The 21,208-nt window shown below is 39.5% G+C and overlaps 1 protein-coding gene across 1 annotated transcript in view; it reads left to right on the forward strand.

Moving 5' to 3' along the window:
- The window catches only part of CCDC146 (coiled-coil domain containing 146), a 101,893-nt gene that overhangs the window by 10,073 nt on the left and 70,612 nt on the right, over positions 1-21,208 (forward strand). The window contains exon 2 of the mRNA XM_060778324.2: positions 46-305. Coding sequence (XP_060634307.2) covers positions 63-305 — 243 coding nt within the window. The 5' untranslated portion in view covers positions 46-62. The remainder of the gene's footprint in view (positions 1-45; positions 306-21,208) is intronic.

The raw sequence follows: 21,208 nt of genomic DNA on the forward strand, positions 1-21,208 counted from the left end.
TCAACTTTATTTTAACCTGTTATGTGCATTTTTGGTATGTTGCAGAATTTTGAAAGGGAAAAATGAGTGACCCTGAAGAAGAAGAAGAAAAAAAAGATGATTATGACGATGACGAAGAAGAAGAAGAAGAAGAGCCTTACGCTCCTTCTGATGAGTCTGAAGAAGAGGCAGAAATGAAGTCTGAATCAGAATCTGAACCAGAGAATTTACAGGATCCTATTTATGCTTTGGCTCCAACAATTAATATTCAAGATGAAAGTTCCATTGATGTGAATTCCTGTCCTGCGTTTCAGTGCCTTGATGAGGTAGTGTATTAGTAGTTTCATTTTGGTCAGCGGGATGGATATTATATGAAAGTGGGGGAACATTTATTCTCTTCATCATGTTTTAATTTTATTGTCAAGATTTTAGGACAGTTTTAGTATAAAAATATAGAACTGTAAGAAACTTTGTAGTCCAGTTCCTTCTTCATAATACTAACAATGTCATTTACTTGGAGTGGGAACACGACAAATAGCAGATAACTCCTTACTTAATATTCAAAGGAAGTAGGAGGCTATTATAACAAAAATAATCCCTCTGTTTTCTGTTCCATGTTGCTTTTTAAGTTGATTTACAGTTATAGGAAATTAAAAACGAAACGACAATTTAAGGACCTATTGTGAAAATGGCATTGATTTATCACAACTGCAGCCTAGGTCAAGATATTAGCCTTCCTTTCTTAGAGCTTAAAAACTCAAATAAAACCAATCAGAAAATTTTATACTATGATTCAAACACACTACTAAAGACACCATTGATTTCATATGCTTGATGTGCATAAGACCTTTCTATTATTTTTCAGTTATCTCATTCTACCAGATGTTTTAAAGAAAATTGTTATGTCTCCCATTTAATTTTTTATTATATATTGTTATTATTATATAAACAATTAGAAATCTCCAAATAGAATAGCATCACATGTATCCCAGTGTAACAAAAGAGGGAGAAATTCCGATAGTTTTGTCAATACTGAAATTCATATTAAATGAATGTTTTATTTACCACAAAACATAGAATGACCATCACTGCAGACCTGCTAAAGTTTTTGCTCCTTAGCCAATATATTAGTTACTGTTTCTCTCAAGTTATGGGGCAAATATATTTAAGAACTGGTCAGTAAAGTATATAAAACATGACCCCTCCTTTGGGTTTATATAACTGATTTTTTATTGTATGCAAGAAGTTGTGGAATTAATTATTTCATTGAACATCACTGGTAGCTATGCAGTGTTTTAGAAATCTTGTAACATATTTGCTCGGTGCCGTTAATTTGTAAAGAGAAGAAGTAAAGAGTCAGGAAATATAGAGGAAAACCCAATACTAAAAAGAATGGTTAACCTGAAATGTTTTGGACATAATAAAACAACTTCTTTTGAGGTACTTTAAAAAAATATTTTATTGGTTTTTTAAAAATATATCAATACCTTCAATACTCTTATATTCGATACTCAATTCATTACATCAACTATATGTGTATATATATCTTGCATACTTTTTTTTGTTCAACTCTGTGCACACTTCAATTTACTTTCTCTTTCCAAAATACCATTTCTTCTTGTGGAAGTAATTTCCCATCTACTTCTTTTAAGCCATTGTCAATAAATTTTCTTTTGAGGTACTTTGAGGGTATGGCCTGGAATGAAATGTTCTCTAGTACTTTGGTTCAATTTGGGAGAGAAGCAATTCATGGAGTAAAGCTTGTTCTGGAGCTCCAAAACTGGCAGTTTACTTAGGTATAAAAAGAGATGTGGGATTACCCGCTTGAAACCAATATTTGTGTTATTGATCAGTGAGTCTCAAAGGGAGTAGCGGTCACAGATAAGGCAGCAACTTAGGTTGCCATCTTAACTCCTATGCAAAAATTGCCTCAGACAACTCCAAAGATAAGACACACTACATTTCTCAGTGCTATATGAGTGATGGTCACTCATTGACCTGATAGGTGTATTGTGTCCAAATTTGGTGTCAATTAGTGCAGTGGTTTTTGAGATATATTAATTTAACAAACAAACATTGCATTTTTATTTATATAGATTGAGAGCAGTGTTTCTGAGATGCAGATACCTAGATGTTGTTGAATGTCAGTGCCTAGAACAGTCAGCTGGTATTGCCATCAGTCAAGGATTCTGGGAGTAGTATTCCTAAAATTTTGGATGTTAATATTTAGGAGAAACAGATTTAGAGAAAGTTATGGTTGAATTAATTGAGAGTGGTATGAAAACAAAACAGATACAGGAACTATTGTTGAAGTCCAATCAATTTGCAGGGTACAGAAGACATTCTATATCAAAATAAGTAAGGGAGAGATCCAAAAAACAAAGCTTGTGTTTTAAGTAATGGATTTCAGTGCTGGGATGATAGTCAGGAGACTAACTGGCTGTGTTCCAAAGACCCAATGTGACATTTCAATCATGCCAACATTCTCAGACACTTCTGCTAATTTCAAATTTCAAGTCAGGTATGTAAACATAGGGCATATCTTTGGTTTAGAAATAATCTCTCTGAATAAAAAAGACATTTATATAAATAAAAATGTAATGTTCATTTGTGGGATTAACATAACTCAAAAAGCACTGGACGAATTGACACCAAATTTGGACCTAATACGCCTAATAACCCAATGAGTGACCATTACTCAAAAAAATTGATTTTATCATTTGGAAGTTGTAGTTGCTGGGATTTATAGTTCACCTAGAATCAAAGAGCATTCTGAACTTCACTAATGATGGAATTGAACCAAACTTGGTGCACAGGACTTCGAATACCAACAGAAAACAGTAGAAGGGTTTGGTGGGCATTGACCTTTAGTTTTAGAGTTATCGTTTACCTACATCCAAAGAGCACTGTGGACTCAAACAATGATGGATCTGGACCAAACTTGGCACGAATATTCAATGCGCCCAAATATGAACATAGATGGAGTTTGGGGAAAATAGACTTTGATATTTGGGAGTTGTAGTTGCTGGGATTTATAGTTTACCTACAATCAAAGAGCCTTCTGAACTTCACCAATGATAGGATTGAACCAAACTTTCCACACAGAATCCCCATGACCAACAGAAAATACTTCGTTTTCTGATGTTCTTTAGCGACCCCTCTAACGCCCCTTTATGACCTCCGCAGGGGTCCCGACCCCCAGGTTGAGAAATGGTGCCTTAAGGGTATCCAGTCCAACTCCCTTCACCAGGGCAAGAAAACATAACCAAAGCCCTTTTGACAAAGAGCCATCCAACCATAGGTATAGATAGATAGATAGATAGATAGATAGATAGATAGATATGATTCACACAAACACATATATACATATATTTATTTATTTACTTCATTTATATACCGCTTTTCTCAGCCCTTAGGCAACTCAAAGCGGTTAACAATAGCAATTTCAATACACCCATTACAAAACCATTGGAGCATTTAAAAACAATAGCATAACAACAATTAAACATCAATATGACAAATCATTCACGTCTCATCAATATATGACAGATATAGTATCATAGATTTGAAAGGGGCCCCTAAAGAAGGACAATTATATGTTGCATGTTCCAGAGTACGCAAACCAGACAATCTCTACATCAACACTGACAAAGAAACAAGAAGAAATACTGTTTACCCACAAGCATACAGCAATTACATATATTAGAAACCAACACTTTCTCATTACTTTATTTTCCAGATCATCAGACTGGGCCACAGCAATGCATGGCAGGGGATGGCTAGTCTATATAAATAAAAATGTAACATTTGTTTGTGGGATTAACATAACTCAAAAACCACTGGACGAATTGACACCAAATTTGTACACAAGACACATGTCAGGCCAACGAATTACCATCACTCATAAATACACTGAAAAACACAACAGAAGGTACTTAAAAAGCCAAAAAACAAAAAAATACATTACAATGCATGCGCAAAACCACAAATATGCACAAACACAAATATATACACATATACACAAATATATACACACACACATAAAACACATATACACAGACTGGGCCACAGCAACGTGTGGCAGGGGACGGCTAGTGAGATATAAATTAATATCTTATTATTTCAAAACAGATATTGTCATATCATAGGATATAGTATTTTAATAAATTCAGCATAGCAACAATGTATTGGATGAAGCCGATATCTAAATCAGTGCTCCTCAAATTAGTGTTCCCTGACAAGTGGCTAGGAAAGAAAAGGACAATAGTACTGGTCTCTGGCACATTGAGAGAGGAAGAAGCACTGATCTAGACCCAAATCATTCCTGTCAAGAGTGTTGGTTGATGACATTTATCAGAGGGAAACAGAGTTTACTGCCTTGTTTCTCCTTAATGTAATATCACGGCAGCTTTTGAGCACAGAAAATATTAGTCCTTTCACTCTTTTATTAATACAGTCTCTGCATGCCCAACTAAGCATATATGCCCTAACGTATGTTCTGCTCAATTAATAACAGATTTTGTGTCCAATCTTTTATTTTGGAATGTGTGATATGTTCAATAGTCATCAGTCAACTATTTCTGACTCTCTCCATGTACATCATCTTCTTTGATACAATAGAATATTTTTTCTAACACAATGTAGCCTTATTTAGGGAACTGCTAAGAACTTTAAAAATGGGTAGAAGGAATGACTCAAAATAGCTTAGTCCTTTTTCAGAATGCCATTTATTTCCAAAATGACTTCAGTTAAGCTAAACATTTCCATGTCATGACAATGATTTGTAAGTGGTTTGTTTCACGGGCTTTCATTACTTGATTGGAATAAAATGTTGTTATGTGTCAGCTTTGACTTATGATGACCTATGTGTGATGGATTTCCAAAAGAACCAACTGAATAGTCCTGGTAGGAATTGTCCTCTTAAGTCAAGTGGTTTTTATTGATAAGATTTGAAACAGTAGCAAAGGTCTTGGAACTTCTCTCCTGGAAACTCCAATTCACGGCTATTTCGTGAGGTCAATATAACTTGTATTGTCGAAGGCTTTCATGGCCGGAATCACTGGGTTGTTGTAGGTTTTTCGGGCTATATGGCCATGTTCTAGAGGCATTTTCTCCTGACGTTTCGCCTGCATCTATGGCAAGCATCCTCAGAGGTAGTGAGGTCTGTTGGAAGTAGGAAAATGGGTTTATATATCTGTGGAATGACCAGGGTGGGACAAAGGACTCTTGTCTGCTGGAGCTAGGTGTGAATGTTTCAACTGACCACCTTGATTAGCATTTAATGGCTTGGAAATGCCTGGGGGAATCTTTTGTTGAGAGTGATTAGATGCGCCTGATTGTTTACTCTCTGTTGTTTTGCTGTTGTAATTTTTGAGTTTTTTAATACCGAAGATCCACCCAGAGGAAAAGGGTTTTTGCCATACATCAAGGGAATCACTGACCGCATAGGGAAGCTGATGAGGAAACACAACATACAAACCACCTACAGACCCACCAAGAAAATCCAACAAATGCTACGTTCAGCAAAGGACAAAAGGGATCCTCTCACTTCTGCAGCTGTGGACAAGTCTACATAGGGACCACCAAACGCAGGATCGCCCAAACACGAATCAAGGAACATGAAAGGCACTTCAGACTACTTCAACCAGAGAAGTCAGCCATAGCAGAGCACCTGATGAACCAACCTGGACACAGCATATTATTTGAGAACACAGAAATGCTTGACCACTCTCACAACCACCATGTCAGACTACACAGAGAAGCCATTGAAATCCACAAGCATGTGAACAATTTCAACAGAAAGGAAGAAACCATGAAAATGAACAAAATCTGGCTACCAGTATTAAAAAACTCAAAAATTACAACAGCAAAACAACAAAGAGGAAGCAGGCAGGGACATCAAATCACTCTCAACAAAAGATTCCCCCAAGGCACTTCCAAGCCATTAAATGCTAATCAAGGTGGTCAGTTGAAACATTCACACCTAGCTCCAGCAGACAAAAGTCCTTTGTCCCACCCTGGTCATTCCACAGATATATAAACCCATTTTCCTACTTCCAACAGACCTCACTACCTCTGAGGATGTTTGCCATAGATGCAGGTGAAACGTCAGGAGAAAATGCCTCTAGAACATGGCCATATAGCCCGAAAAAACCTACAACAACTCAATATAACTTTTCCAGAGAATGAATGAGCCTCCATTAATTTGAATATTTTAGAACAACTGACCCAAGTTGATAACGACTACTTTAAACTTATTTGCTATCGACAGGAAGCATGAGTATGAGGTTGCTTTTTCGATTTCTTTTTAATAGCTAAGAACTATTTCTACATGTTGAGTAAGCATGTTAGGAAATGATACTACTGTGTGTTTTTCTTATCAAAACCAAAAAACTAGCACCAAATGAGTATTAACAGAACTTGTGTAAGAATTGGTGCAATGATTCCTCATCATGGCACCTTTATGGTGGCATTATGGCACTGGTTTCATGTGGTTTGCTTTATCCATCCTGGCTCTTATCTTTTATGATGATTAAGGATTTCCCCTGCCATAAATATTTCATCATAAGTACGCTTCATCTATGCCAGATCGGAGGTGATATTAATCCTTCCCAGCCACTGTAACAGGAAGTATTGCATGGTTCATATGCTTTTCAGAATTAGTTTTAACAGTTTGTCCTGGTTTTTGTTCTTTGGTGGTACAAACAAGCAGGAATTTTGACAAAGGTAATTTTGCAAGACATTAGTTTCCTGATTGTTATAAAGCTGTCAGCAGTGTAGTCATTAATACAATATACAAGTATATTGCTATGACCCAGTTTTTCCATATCTCTCTTTTATATGTAAAACTTTCATGGCACAAAGACATGTCCATATTAGGATGAATCATTAGTAAAGGTTGCAGGAATTGTAAGTTTAGAGACTCAAGATGTAAGATGAAACTACAACACATGTGGAAAGAAGCGGAATGCCGCAGGGTTCTGTCCTGGGCCCGGTCCTGTTCAACATCTTTATTAATGACTTAGATGAAGGGTTAGAAGGCATGATCATCCAGTTTGCAGATGACACCAATTTGGAAGGGATAGCCAATAATCCAGAAGACAGGAGCAGAATTCAAAACAATCTTGACAGATTAGAGAGATGGGCCAAAACTAACAAAATGAAGTTCAACAGGGACAAATGCAAGATACTCCACTTAGGCAGAAAAAAATGAAATGCAAAGATACAGAATGGGGGACGCCTGGCTCGAGAGCAGTACATGTGAAAAAGATCGTGGAGTCCTCGTGGACAACAAGTTAAATATGAGCCAACAATGTCATGTGGTGGCAAAAAAAGCCAATGGGATTTTGGCCTGCATCAATAGGAGCATAGTGTCTAGATCTAGGGAAGTAATGCTACCCCTCTATTCTGCCTTGGTTAGACCACACCTGGAATATTGTGTCCAATTCTGGACACCACAATTGAAGAGAGATATTGGAGTGTTACTATAAGAAGTGTTACTCTGGTGTTACTATAAGAAGTTCCTCCATTGTGCATTGTAGCAGGGCTCAGGTTGCATCACAGCAGATGGTCTGTAGTTTGCTCTTCTCCACACTCGCATGTCGTGGATTCCACTTTGTAGCCCCATTTCTTAAGGTTGGCTCTGCATCTTGTGGTGCCGGAGTGCAGTCTGTTCAGCGCCTTCCAAGTCTCCCAGTTTTCTGTGTGGCCAGGGGGGAGTCTCTCATTTGGTATCAGCCATTGTTTGAGGTTCTGGGTTTGAGCCTGCCACTTTTGGACTCTCGCTTGCTGAGGTGTTCCAGCGAGTGTCTCTGTAGATCTTAGAAAGCTATTTTTTTGATTTAAGTCATTGATGTGCTGTCTGATACCCAAACAGGGGATGAGCTGGAGATGTCTCTGCCTTGGTCCTTTCACTATTGGTTGCTACTTCCCGGCGGATGCCAGGCGGTGCAATACTGGCTAAACAGTGTAATTTCTCCAGTGATGTAGGGTGCAGACACCCCATGATAATGCGGCATGTCTCATTAAGAGCCACATCTACTGTTTTAGCGTGGTGAGATGTGTTCCACACTGGGCATGCGTACACAGCACAGAGTAGCAAAGAGTAAGGGCAGATGTCTTCACTGTGTCTGGTTGTGATCCCCAAGTTGTGCCAGTCAGCATTCGTATGATATTATTTTTTGCTTGAAAACTGGTGTTGACCTATAAAGCGCTGGTGTTGACCTATAAAGCCCTAAACGACTCCAGCCCAGTTTACCTGTGCGAACGGATTCTCCCCTGCGAACCATCAAGCTTGTTAAGATCTTCTGGAGGGGCCCTGCTCTCGGTTCCACCACCTTCGCAATCGCGTCTGGTGGGGACGAGAGACAGGGCCTTCTCAGTGGTGGCCCCTCGGCTGTGGAACTCTCTCCCGATAGAGATCAGATCTGTCCCCTCCCTCCTGACTTTCAGAAAGATGGTAAAATCTTGGCTCTGGAATTTAGCATTCTCCGATTCATGATCGAATCAATAACTGTTGACCACAGGGCGGACAGTGATGAATTTGTGATTTACCTTGACGAATTGGCTTTATGTAATTCTTGATCTGTATTTTAATGTGTTTTAATGTATTAATGTACTATGATTTTATTATGCTTTAGTTTATTTGTATATTGATTCTCTGTTGTTAGCCGGCCTGAGTCCCTCCTCAGAGGTCGAGAAGACCGGGTTATAAAAGCTCAAAATAAATAAATAAATAATATTCAAGCAGTGCTTCTTGTAGGTCACTGCACAGTCCAGAGTGACTCCCAGGTATTTGGGTGTGCTGCAATGCTCCAGTGGTATTCCTTCCTAGGTAATCCTCAGAGCTCGGGATGCTTGTCTGTTCTTAAGGTGAAAAGCACATGCCTGTGTTTTAGATGGATTAGGGATCAGCTGGTTTTCCCTGTAATAGGTGGTAAGAGCCCCTAGAGCTTCGGAGAGCTTCTGTTCAACCATCTCAAAGCTCCCTGCTTGGGTGGTAATGGCATGATCATTAGCATAGATTAAACTCTCTGTTCCTTCTGGCAGTGGCTGGTCATTTGTGTAAATGTTGAACATTGATGGAGCAAGCATGCTCCCCTGAGGCAGGCCGTTCTTCTATTTTCACCATCTGCTTCTCTGGCCCTGGAACTCAACAAAAAGCTCCTGTTTTGTAGCAGGTTTGCTATGAGGCGGGTGAGGTGGTAGTCCTTTGTGATTTCTTTTAATAATTGCAGGACATTCTGGATCTCTGTGGCTCTTTAGCTACTGTATTTTTCCCAGTTGCTCTGGGAATATGAACTAGACTGTGTGCATATGTGTGTTGGCAGCTATACTTTCATTGTACTGCAAATTCCACATTCTGAGTACCTGCTGGCGAGCTCTGTGATAAACATTGGCATCCACATTGATAGTGACACTTGCATCACTGTGTGGGATTTCTTCACTGACCACTGTTGGGACAGAAACTGCTATTGCTGCTCAGATCCTTGTGGGTGGACATGAAGGCAACATCTGTTTTTTCTTTTCATGCAAGGAAAACTAGGTCTTTAATGTTGTTCCAAAAGGTTTTCAAGCAGATAAAACTTAGAATGCAGCATTATATGTGGATAAGCACATGCCTAGCAAGTTTCTCATTTTTTTTGCTGTGTAGATTCCCCCTGGCCCCTTTTATGTTGGTGATTACAGCTACAGAAATCACGAATTACATTGATTCTCTCACACCAGACTTGCAGTTTCTCAAGTCGCTCCTGACACGATAAAAAAAAATACAAAAAGATTTAAAGGATCATAAAATACAATTCAGACCATGATGCAGCCAGTATTATGTATTGATTAGGGTGTTGAACATGGACTGAGAGATCAATAGTTAAATAGAAGCTGGTAGGAGATCTTGGGGTAATCGTTACTTCTCAGTCTAGCCTACCTTGCAGTATTAGCATAGGGTTAACATGTGGGCTTCAGGAGGGGGTAGGGAATGGGATAGAAATGCCACAATAATTAAAAGTAAATTGTAATAACTTATCCTGAGGTTTTGGTATGTCCTTGGAAGGAGCCCACTTAAGGTCATTGGGAAAGCTGCAGAATAAATGCCTTGAAGCCCACACATCTGCACACTCAGATGACAGTACTGTAAAGGTCAAGAAGGAATAGAGAAGCAAAAAATCCATTATCCAGAGTGAAGCTATTTGTTTATTTTAAAACAATGATGGCTTTGCACATGTGTTATTTTCTACGAAGAAATATTCTTCTGTAAATAAACCAATTGGTAACTAGCCTCGGCCCTCTGAAATATAAGGAGGCTTAGAGGGGTACCACACTGGCAACAAAGATCCGCATAGTCAAAGCAATGGTATTTCCCCGTAGTCAGCTACGGATGTGAGAGCTGGACCATAGGGAAGGCTGAGTGAAGGAAGATAGATGCTTTTGAACTGTGGCGCTGGAGGAAAGTTCTGAGAATGCCTTGGACAGCGAGAAGATCCAACCAGTCCATACTTCAAGAAATAAAGCCCGACTGCTCATTGGAGGGAAAAATAGTAGAGGCCAAGATGAAGTACTTTGGCCACATCATGAGGAAACAGGAAAGCTTAGAGAAGACAACTATGCAGGGGTAAAATAGAAGGAAAAAGGAAGAGGGACCGACCAAGGGCAAGATGGATGGATGGTATCCTTGAAGTGACTGGACTGACTGACCTTGAAGGAGCTGGTGGTGGTGACGACTGACAGGGAGCTCTGGGGTGGACTTGTCCATGAAGTTACAAAGAGTCGGAAATGAATAAACAACAACAGAGGGGCACTCTTTACTCCAAAAAGTAACTGTATTAACACTGTCAACAATAAAATAAGGAAACTAGTACTTATTCTAAGAAATACATTGTGATAGAAAAGAAGATATAATTCCTCATTCTGGCTTATTTAAGGTGTAAGGAGTCATACTTGCTTCCATATCTCTAGGAGAAAGCATAAATGTCTTGTGTTGGGAATGTTTAAGGATCCTGATGTGGGAAATGATGAGGGAAATGATGAGAGAAATGATGGTGCTGAGGCTGAGGCACAAGATGGAGATGGTTTGGTCAATGATTTTCAGGCAGACAATGACAGAGAGGCCCCAGTGCAAAGGACAGTTTCTCGTGAGAATATTCCTTCTGGGCCTAGCAATGATGGTTCACTCCCTCTCTCTGTGAACTAAAATAGTAACTAAAAGGGATGTTATATCACATTCACTATGTCCAAATGCAACCAAATAGACTGCAGTTATAAGTAAAAAACTGGTTTTATTGAAATTAAACCTTCACTATATCTGACCTGTTCAATAATGTAAGTACTTCCCTGAAAATCTCATGGGGATCAAATTATTTAATCCAAACTGGTTTATGTAATAATAACAGAATGCTGTTGCCATAGAGGAAAGAGTTTAAATCCTTATCCAACCTTAAAGGCAGATTACAGCCACCACACCCGCCTTTAAAAGAAAACAACAACAGTAAATCCCACCACCACCATGATCATCACTATCATGATCTGAGGCTGGAGCTTCATGCACTTTGGGATCACACAGCTTTATATTGAAATAAAGAGTTCAAAAATAAAAAAAACAAATTTTTACTATGTCCCTTTCATTACCCTGTGACGAAATGGAACATATTAATAGTATTTGCTTTTTGTGTATATCTACGAGATGAGTTTAGATATCAAAACAATGGTCCTTATTTTGACTGCCTTAAAGCATGGGTCAACTAGAGGGTATAAAATATGGGTGTTTCATGGTCTCAGAGGAGCTTAATTAAATCTTTCTCTGGAATTTCAGAATTTGGCAGGCAAGTAAAACTGTCAGTGAAATGGAAAATATTACTGATGCCAGTGGAGTTTTTCTCTCATATGCTGTGCTGACTATTTATACGTAAAACATTATGTTGGAAAGATGCAAAATCTTTTCTTTTTTTTTTGTGAACTCTACAAAGGCATGAAATCCATACACACTGCAGGTTTATCCTTCATGGTTTTTATTATTCATAGATTATTTCCTGCTTCTACCCCTATGCCATTTTTAATAGGGACCTCTGTAACACCTAGGTCAATCTTGAGCTGTGTCCAGTTAATTCAGGCTTAGCCAATGGTCAAATCTTTGGTTACCAAGAGGAAATCAAACCAGCAATGTGGCTGGGCATAGTCATGTACATGTTTCCTCGCAAGTTCATTCACTTGGGCAGGTGGCTTTGCTGTGATTGGCTGTGATGCCAACAAACTGGGAGGGGCAGCCGGGAACCAATGCAGCTCGTCCAATCAGAGCCAGAGCCCCGCTTCGTCTGCTCAGCCAATGATGAGAGAGGAGGTGGGCAACAGTGGAAACAATGAAAAAATGTCATGGTGATGGGTTATGAATGGCCCTTTCCGTGCCCGGATGATAGGTGATCAAGGCAGATAGCTTGAGCCTTCCAGCCTTGATCTTGACTATTGTCCTGAGTTTCTGAAGCAACATCTCTGTCTGGCCCCAAAGAGCCAGTTCCATTGTCACAAAGTCCTGCAATATTGACTTGTTGATAAGATCTGAGGTTTCTTTCCTGGGATGGGGGAATGGCACAGTGGGGGTGGGGAGGTGGCGATAATCCCCTTTTCTCCTCGGATGGGGAAGTGTCCTTTGTGCTAAATAGCTGAAATGTCCATGAGCCCCATGCCCCAGTTGGTCTGGCCAAAGGCCCTCCAAACTCCAGGAAAAGGGGCTATTTCCTTATTGTCCATGGGTTTCTTGCCAAGTCCTTTGTTTAGGGATTATTGGCCCAGGAAGTCTTGCAAGACCTGGGCCTTGAGTTGCTGGGCATAGTTCATGAGGAGGTCACTCTGCTGAATATTTTTATATAAACATACATACATATCATAAATGGGAAGGAAGGGCATATATGGGGTTCATATGGGAAGATGGAACATGCAGAGTTGGGGAAAGATCTGTCCTGGTCACCCAGAGTTCATAAAAGTTGATATAAAGTCCATATAAGCACTGAGCAGCCAAAGTCCACCCATAAAACAGGAGGTTCATTCAGGAAAAAGGAGTCCAATTCATAAAAGCAACCAGAATGGCCTGATGCTGGTCTGAGTCACAGGGGTGACACATGAGGAGCTTTCGGGGGGGGGGGGGTCAGCAGGCACCATTGGGCACCATTTCAAGGCAACACATAGAAGAAAGAAAGGGAATACGAACATCGTTGCCATTTGGGGCCATGGAAAAAGTCTTAGGTTCATACTTGGGGATTATGGGCTGGTAGTTATGGAAAGGAATGGAAAAGACAGAAAAGAAAGAGAAACAGAACAGGGCTTGAGATGTGGAAAGACTATATGTGGGTGTTTTGGTAGGATATGTTTTTGTCTAGTATCAGCCTGGTGTCCTTGGCAAAACTATGAATTCCCTGATTATATACTATCTTTTATTGGGGTGGGGTGGGGGTCATGTTTGACAACTTGAAGAGGGAGAGTGTGCATATACATTTCCTCACTGACTTCCACAGGTGGGGTGAAGTATGCGAAAGATACACATGAGTGTGTTGTTTGTTTGTTTGTTTTTTGCTCACTTGTTCAGTCGAGATGATGGGCATGGGAAGAGTGGAGCATGAGGAGGGAGATTGTAGATATGTGTGCATTTCCCCATCTGGGGAGGAAGTGGTGAATATGAGGATGGGTGGTGGTGCAGATCTCTGGGCTGGGCAGAGGGAACAGAATAGGAAGAGAAAAAGAAGAGCGAGGCAGGGTGGGCAAGTGGAATGATGGCAGTGGCAGAAGGAGGGCAAGAATTGCAAGAAGGGGTTTCAGCAGCCACTCTTACAGCAGTGGTATTCCTTCCATCTGCCCTAAGACCAGTGCACCATTCCCTGTCTCTGCCATCTCACCCTCTTTGCTCCCCACTTCCTGGCTGAGTAAGAGGTTAAGTATACAAGGGAATGTGTGCATGACCAGGCCTAGCCATTCCGCCATTACAGGAACTTTGGTGTTTGTGTTAAATGTGGGGATGCAGAGAGAGATCTGCATATTTACCACTTCCACAGAGGTTCTGTATCTCTAACACACACACAAGTGGAGGGCCAATTTGATTTTTTTTTTCATTTTTCTTCTCCAGAATTCCACTTCTTCCTTTTATGCTGTTTGTTGTTCATCTCGCCCATTGTTTTTAGTGTAAATAGGAGGAAAACGTAACTGAAATATTTTTTTCTATTTATTGTCATTCCTTATTTTCCAATTTTATTATTATCGTTGGACACTGAGAAAGCATTTAACAACGTAAATTGGGACTCGATGCAATCGATGCTATGTATAACGCAATCGATGCTATGTATAACAATCAGGAAGCCAAAATTTTAATGAATGGTCAAGAAACAAGGCCAATTACGATCAAAAAAGGAACTAAACAAGGATGCCCTTTATCCCCACTCATATTTATACTGTCTATCGAAATATTGATGAACAAAATAAGGGAAGACGACTCACTGAAAAGAATAAGGAATTTGCAGTATAAAGTGAGGGCATATGCTGATGATTAAATTGGCATTATAGAAGATCCTATAGAAAATATTAAAAATGGCTGAAAAAAATTGAGGAGTTTGGGAAAATATCAGGATGCCGAATAAATACCAACAAGTCGATGTTATTAACTAAGAACCTCACACACACAAAAAGAAACAAGAGATTTTGAAAGAAATATCAGGGCTATAAGTGGTAAATAAAATTAAATATCTGGGAATAATACTTATTTCCCAACTTATCCCATGGTTTTCAGGTGAAACATCACTGTTTGATTAACCTTGATCTGTTTATTAAATTATTTTGCACACATGGCCTGTCAGTTTCCCAACTGAATTCTCAACCTATTTTTAGATGTCTGTAGTTTTAAAACTAAGTCTTTCCTGATTTGTATGCGTGCTTTTCTGTGTTTACCCAGACATTTCACTGCCATGGTTATTAGACTCACCCAATCTATAGAGAACACGATTTACAGCCATTAATCTAAAACATGCTGTTTTAGGTGTGGCTAACCACTTTACTACAAATCATTTTATCTAATCTTAACTCCTTTTGCATTACGGCAAATGGATGTGAGCAGTTATTCCCTATATAAGCAGGAAATCATGTCTAATAGAAGGAAATGACTAGCAGATTTGCCACTCAGCTCTATGGAGATCATAAGAGAGCTTCACATCTCTTGCTGCAGTCTATTGAATAAATCTCTTCCGGGCGTAATAGGTATGCTAGTACAGGATTGTTCATTCCAAATTAAGACTGTTTTGAGAACATAATTTCTTATGTGAAGCCTTACATATCTTGGGATAATAAATGCACATGGAAAAGGGAGTTGTTTCTTCCCCCTGTCTATATGCAGTTATGTAATATTTGAGGACAAGGTCTGGACTACAATTATATCTATTGTTTCAGGTGATTTGGAATCTTAAAGGAGTTCCTACTAATTTAGGCAGCAGCCTGTTTGCATTACTATGTATTGTAGCAGTGGGACTCTCTTCAAATTTTGCCATCAACATAGCAACAGAATCTGAGGTTCCTGCCTCACCATCCCATGAGTTGATTATGACCGGTTTTGGTCCTTGCAGGATATTCTATTCACTCTGACTTGAACGCTCTCTGTTCCAGTGAAAGTAGTGTATTTTCCGGCATCGACGACTGGGTGTATAAGACACCCCCCAACTTTTCTAGTTAAAATATAGAGTTTGGGATATACTCACCATATAATACTACCGCTCTTCCAACGCACACCAAATAAAAATTTAAAAAGCATCAAACTTGATTTCAATATGCTAATTTTCCTATTACTGTACTTCCATCTCTGCTTCTCAGATCTCGCACATGTGCACCTGCACCGCTTCACTGCAGTCTTCAGGAGCAAGAGGCAGAGGAGGAGGTACGGTAATAGGATATAAGGGCGGGCCATACAAGTAAAAGAGATGTGTTTTTCTGGGCCCAGAGCCACTCTATCTCTTTTTTCCATTCCCCGGATGCCTGCAGCTTGCTCCGCCCTTCACTTACACCTTCCCGGTGAGGCGCCCCTTCACCTCACCATTGGAACCGGATTAAGTCCATGAATCCTGATGAATGGATTTTCTTCTACCATACTTGCACAGAGTTTCCCTTAATGCTTTCATACAGTCACTGCATACGGCAGGGACGCGACCACTGCCATTTTTGAGCTCCCCCCACCATATGCAGCAACCACAGGTTCTCCAATCCGGATTGGAAGTTTCAGCACCCACTCTATAAGACGACTCCCGGTGCATAAGACTATTCCCACATATAAGACGATGCCCATGTATAAGGCGACTCCCGCGTATAAGACAACTCCCGCATATAAGACAACCCCTGACTTTTGAGAATATTTTCTTGGGTTAAATAGTTGTTTTATACGCCAGAAAATACGGTAACTTCTGGCCCTCCAGATATTGTTACAAGGCAGCTCCCATTAGTTCTAAATAGGCTCATAGTAAGAGGAATTTGTGTGAGAAGGACAGGGTACAAATACGGTAAATAAATTTCAATCCAGCCACATCCAAGGGGCTGCATGTTACTAGCCCCAGAGTATGCAGGGACCTATCTGGGGTCTTGGATAGGGTTTCTTCCTTGTTATTAACCTTTTAACTGGAGATGCCTGAAATACCATCAGGTACCTTCCAGCATTGTGCTGTGGCCTGCTGTCAAATTTATTCAATACTCAGCAGCTGCTAACAACAATATGTTAACTCCGAGATCTACAGACTTGATGTGGACTCTCTCTCGGTGTTACTGCAGTTTATACTTTTCTTTGTAACAGTTTTCTGGCTTAAAAGAAAACCCCAGCACATGTCAAAAAAATCAGTGCGTGTTTGAATGAGCATTTCTGAACCCGCATGTTTGTATTTTCACTGTGTCAAACTTGGGAATTTGCAGGAAGACCTGCCAATAATTGTTCTCTGTAGACATCCTTCAAATCAACAGCTGTTCAAAAGGTGAGAGAAATATTCATGACTTAAAAAAAAATACTTAATAATTCCCTGGTGGAAAGAATATGACACACTTATGCATAAGCATTTAGTAAATAATATTAGTATCAGTAGTTGTTTACTAGCAAAACCAACAGTTAAAGTTTTAGCCTTCAGTCTTTTTCCTGGAAGTTCCTCAAATTCATTTTCGAACATCATATTTCAAAGTCTGTAAAGTCCCAATCTTGAGTCATCACTGACCTAACTCTGGTTAGCGTGGGTCCCTGCAGAAAGACCTCTCCAGATGTTTGCAAAGTACAACCTCCTGCAGCATTTTTTTAACTGATTGACACTTTTGATGTTATTGTGATTGCATAGGGGTGGGACAACAGCACTCTTGTCTGTTGGAGCTAGATGTGAATGTTTCAACTGACCACCTTGATTAGCATTTGATGGCCTGGCAGTTTTTTGGTGTGGCTTGCTAGTGCCTAGCTCCAGCAGACAAGGGTTCTTTGTCCCAACCTGGTCATTCCACAGATATATAAACCCAATTTTCCTAGTTCCAACAGACCTCACTACCTCTGAGGGTGTAGGCGAAATGTCAGGAGAGAATGCCTCTAGAACATGGCGATATAGCCTGAAAAAACCTACAACAACCCAGTGATTCGGCCATGAAAGCCTTCGACAATACATTAAACATGTTTTAAATGTGCTTTAAATATTCACAAAGAGGAAATTAGCAGAAAAGAACAACATTTAATTGACACAGAGACCTACACACACTAATGTAACCTGTGCACACTCCCTTGAAGAAGATAATTATGACTGTTGAGAGGGAATAATGTGCTCAAGGTGATTGTTTAGGTTAGCAGGTGATTTTATATCTTTTTTTCCATATCATTGTATGAGTCTTAATCATAAATCAAAGCATATTCTACTCAATGTATTCTTATTTCATTTTATTTATTTAAAACATTTGTCCCCTTCCTTTTCACCAACATTACTTGCCATATATGGATTGTGCAGATTTGTATTTTATTAAACAAAAGCAAAACAGAAACAATAGCCAATAAAACTAAGAATATTTTCCTCGATAAAAAAACATCCCAATAAAATATTGAAAAAGCTTGGGCAAGTAACACATTTTTAATTAGAGCCAACTAATTATATTAATATGGTCATCTCATAATACGATCAATTCTACTTACTAATGCATCTTGAATAACACACATATATACATATACATCATTATAGTTTTGGCAACCAGATGGAATGAAAATTCTAAATATGAACAATATTTGAATATCTTGTACTTTAAATATACATTTCATATTCTTGTTTAATTATATATATATATATATATATTCTTTTGTTAAAAGTAAAGGTTTCCCCTTGACATTAAGTCTAGTTGAGTCCGATTCTGGGGGGTGGAGCCCATTTCTAAGCCAGAGAGCCAGCATTGTCCGTAGACATGTGGCTGGTATGACTGCATGGATCGTCATTACCTTCCCACTGAAGTGATACCTATTGATGTACTCACATTTGCACGTTTTTGAACTGCTAGGTTGGCAGAAGCTGGGGCTAGCAACGGGAGCTCACTCTGTCCTGTGGATTCAAACTACCAACCTTTTGGTCAGCAAGTTTTGCATCTTAGTGGTTTAACCCGCTGCACCACGCGACCCCTTCTCCTGTTACTGTGCACAATTATATCTATATAAAAAAATGTAATGTTCGTTTGTGGGATTAACAGAACTCAAAAACCTCTGGACAAATTGACACCAAATTTGGACACAAGACACCTAATAACCCAATGTATGTCCTTCACTCAAAAAACCTGATTTTGTTATTTCGGAGTTGTAGTTGCTGGGATTTATAGTTCACCTACAATCAAAGAGCATTCTGAACCCCACCAATGATGGAATTGGACCAAACTTGGCACACAGTTCTCCCATGACCAACAGAAAATACTGGAAGGATTTGGTGGGCAGTGTCCTTTGGTTTTGGAGTTGTAGTTCACTTACATCCCAAGATCACTGTGGACTCAAACAATTATAGATCTGGACCAAACTCTACACGAATACTCAATATGCCCAAATGTGAGCACTGGTGGAGTTTGGGGAAAATAGAATCTTGACATTTGGGATGTAGTCCTGGGATTTGTAGTTCACCTACAATCACAGAGCATTCTGAACCCCACCAACGACAGAATTGGGCCAAACCTCCCACACAGAACCCCCATGACCACCAGAGTGGGCCACAGCAACACGTGGCAGGGGACGGCTAGTGGCATTATAAATAAGTATCTCTTAAAAGTTCGTCCTGTTGCTGACAGCTATTTTTTTTAAAGTCCAGAAACAGATACACTTATACAGGTGTTGGCCCTTCATCTTTAAACATTGTTTCTGAAGAAATACATTCACTTACATCAGAATTACTTTACATAGGATTTTTGAGATTTTAAGTTCAGTTAGCACTCCATGAAGCTGGGAAAGAAATTGAAGTATGACATCATATAGGTTTGCCTATTAAATGTAACAGTACTGTACTTTAACCTCTTTAATATGTTAACATAGTAAATCCTAGTGTGTTCAAATTAGTAAAATCAAATGAAATCTGGTTTATGTTATGTAACTTTTTTGCTGTTCTCAGCTCACTACTATTATGAGAGAATGAAAAGTAATGACTACCTTCAGTGTAGAAATTCTAAAGTAGGAATAACTGGGCTTTAGGATGTAAAACACACATTGGTTGCTTTTAAGGCACTAATGATTTACTGTTCAAAGCTCAGATGGAGCCTAAGGATAATCTAATATAGTTGTATCTTTGTAAAAGTGAAATCCTCTATTTATTTATTTATTACATTGGCATAAGAGTTGTTTTAAAAGTTTTGCAGCTGTCAGGAATTGTGGGCGCTAAAATCCAAAACATCTGGGGGAGCACAGTTTGAGAAACCCCCGAGAAACTCTGCACTGTACTGTTATAGTGCTTTAATTCCAAAGCAACATTGTATAGAATCCTGGAATTTATAGTTTGGGGGAGCCGCATTGAGCATTCTTAGCTGGAGAGCTCTTCGTCCTCACTAAATTACAAACCCTAGAATTCCATAAAATATTATAATTGTAGTTAACAATAGTTCTATAGCTGTGTAGAGTGATAGTGACTTAGGTCAGTGGTTCTCAACCTTCTTAATGCCACGACCCCTTAATACAGTTCCTCATTTTGTGGTGACCCCCGACCATAAAAATATTTTCATTACTACTTCATAACTGTAATTTTGCTACTGCTATGAATCGTAATGTCAATTGTATTTTTATTTTTATTCACTGGACCAAATTTGGCACAAATACCCAATACGTCCAAATATGAATACTGGTGTGGTTGGGGGAGGGGGTTGATTTTGTCATTTGGAAGTTGTAGTTGCTGGGATTTATAGTTAATCTCCAATTAAAGAGCAATCTGAACTCCACCAGTAATGGAATTGAACCAAACTTGGCACGCAGAACTCCCATGATCAACAGAAAATACTGGAAGGGTTTGATGGACTTTGACCTTGAGTTTTGGATTTGTAGTTTGTTTATTTATTTATTTACAGCTTTTATATTCTGCCCTTCTCACCCCGCAGGGGACTCAGGGCGGATTACAGTGTACACATATATGGCAAACATTCAATGCCAATTTTGACATGCACCATATACAGACATAGACAGAGGCTATTTAACTTTTTATGGCCACCAGGGGAGCTGTCGCTTTCATCGTCCATCTGCGACACTGATGAAGTACTTCCGCATTCCCCGCATGCTTTTTGCTGGAGTGCTTGCTGGAGTCTTTTTTATGGCCTCATAAAGTAGTTAATTTAGCCTCCCCACACTTTAAGGTGGTACCTAATTTTCCTACTTGACAGATGCAACTTTCGGGTTGCAAAGGTCGACAACAGGCTACACAATTGTTTGGAAGCCCACTCCAACCCGGGCTGGCTTCAAACTCATGACCTTTTGGTCAGAGTGATCTTAATGCAGCTGACACTCAGCCAGCTGTGCCACAATCCCGGTGCTACCTACATCCAGAGAGCATTGTGGACTCAAACAATGATGGATCTGGACCAAACTTGGCATGAATACTCAATATGCCCAAATGTGAACACTGGTGGAGTTTGGGAAAATTGGACCTTGACATTTGGGAATTATAGTTGCTTGGATTTATAGTTCATCAACAATCAAAGAGTATTCTGAACCCCAGCAATGATAGAATTGGGCCAAATTTCCCACAGAAAACAGAAAATACCG

The sequence above is a fragment of the Anolis sagrei genome, chromosome 5 (assembly GCF_037176765.1).
Source record: "Anolis sagrei isolate rAnoSag1 chromosome 5, rAnoSag1.mat, whole genome shotgun sequence".
Classification (NCBI taxonomy): Eukaryota; Metazoa; Chordata; class Lepidosauria; order Squamata; family Dactyloidae; genus Anolis; species Anolis sagrei.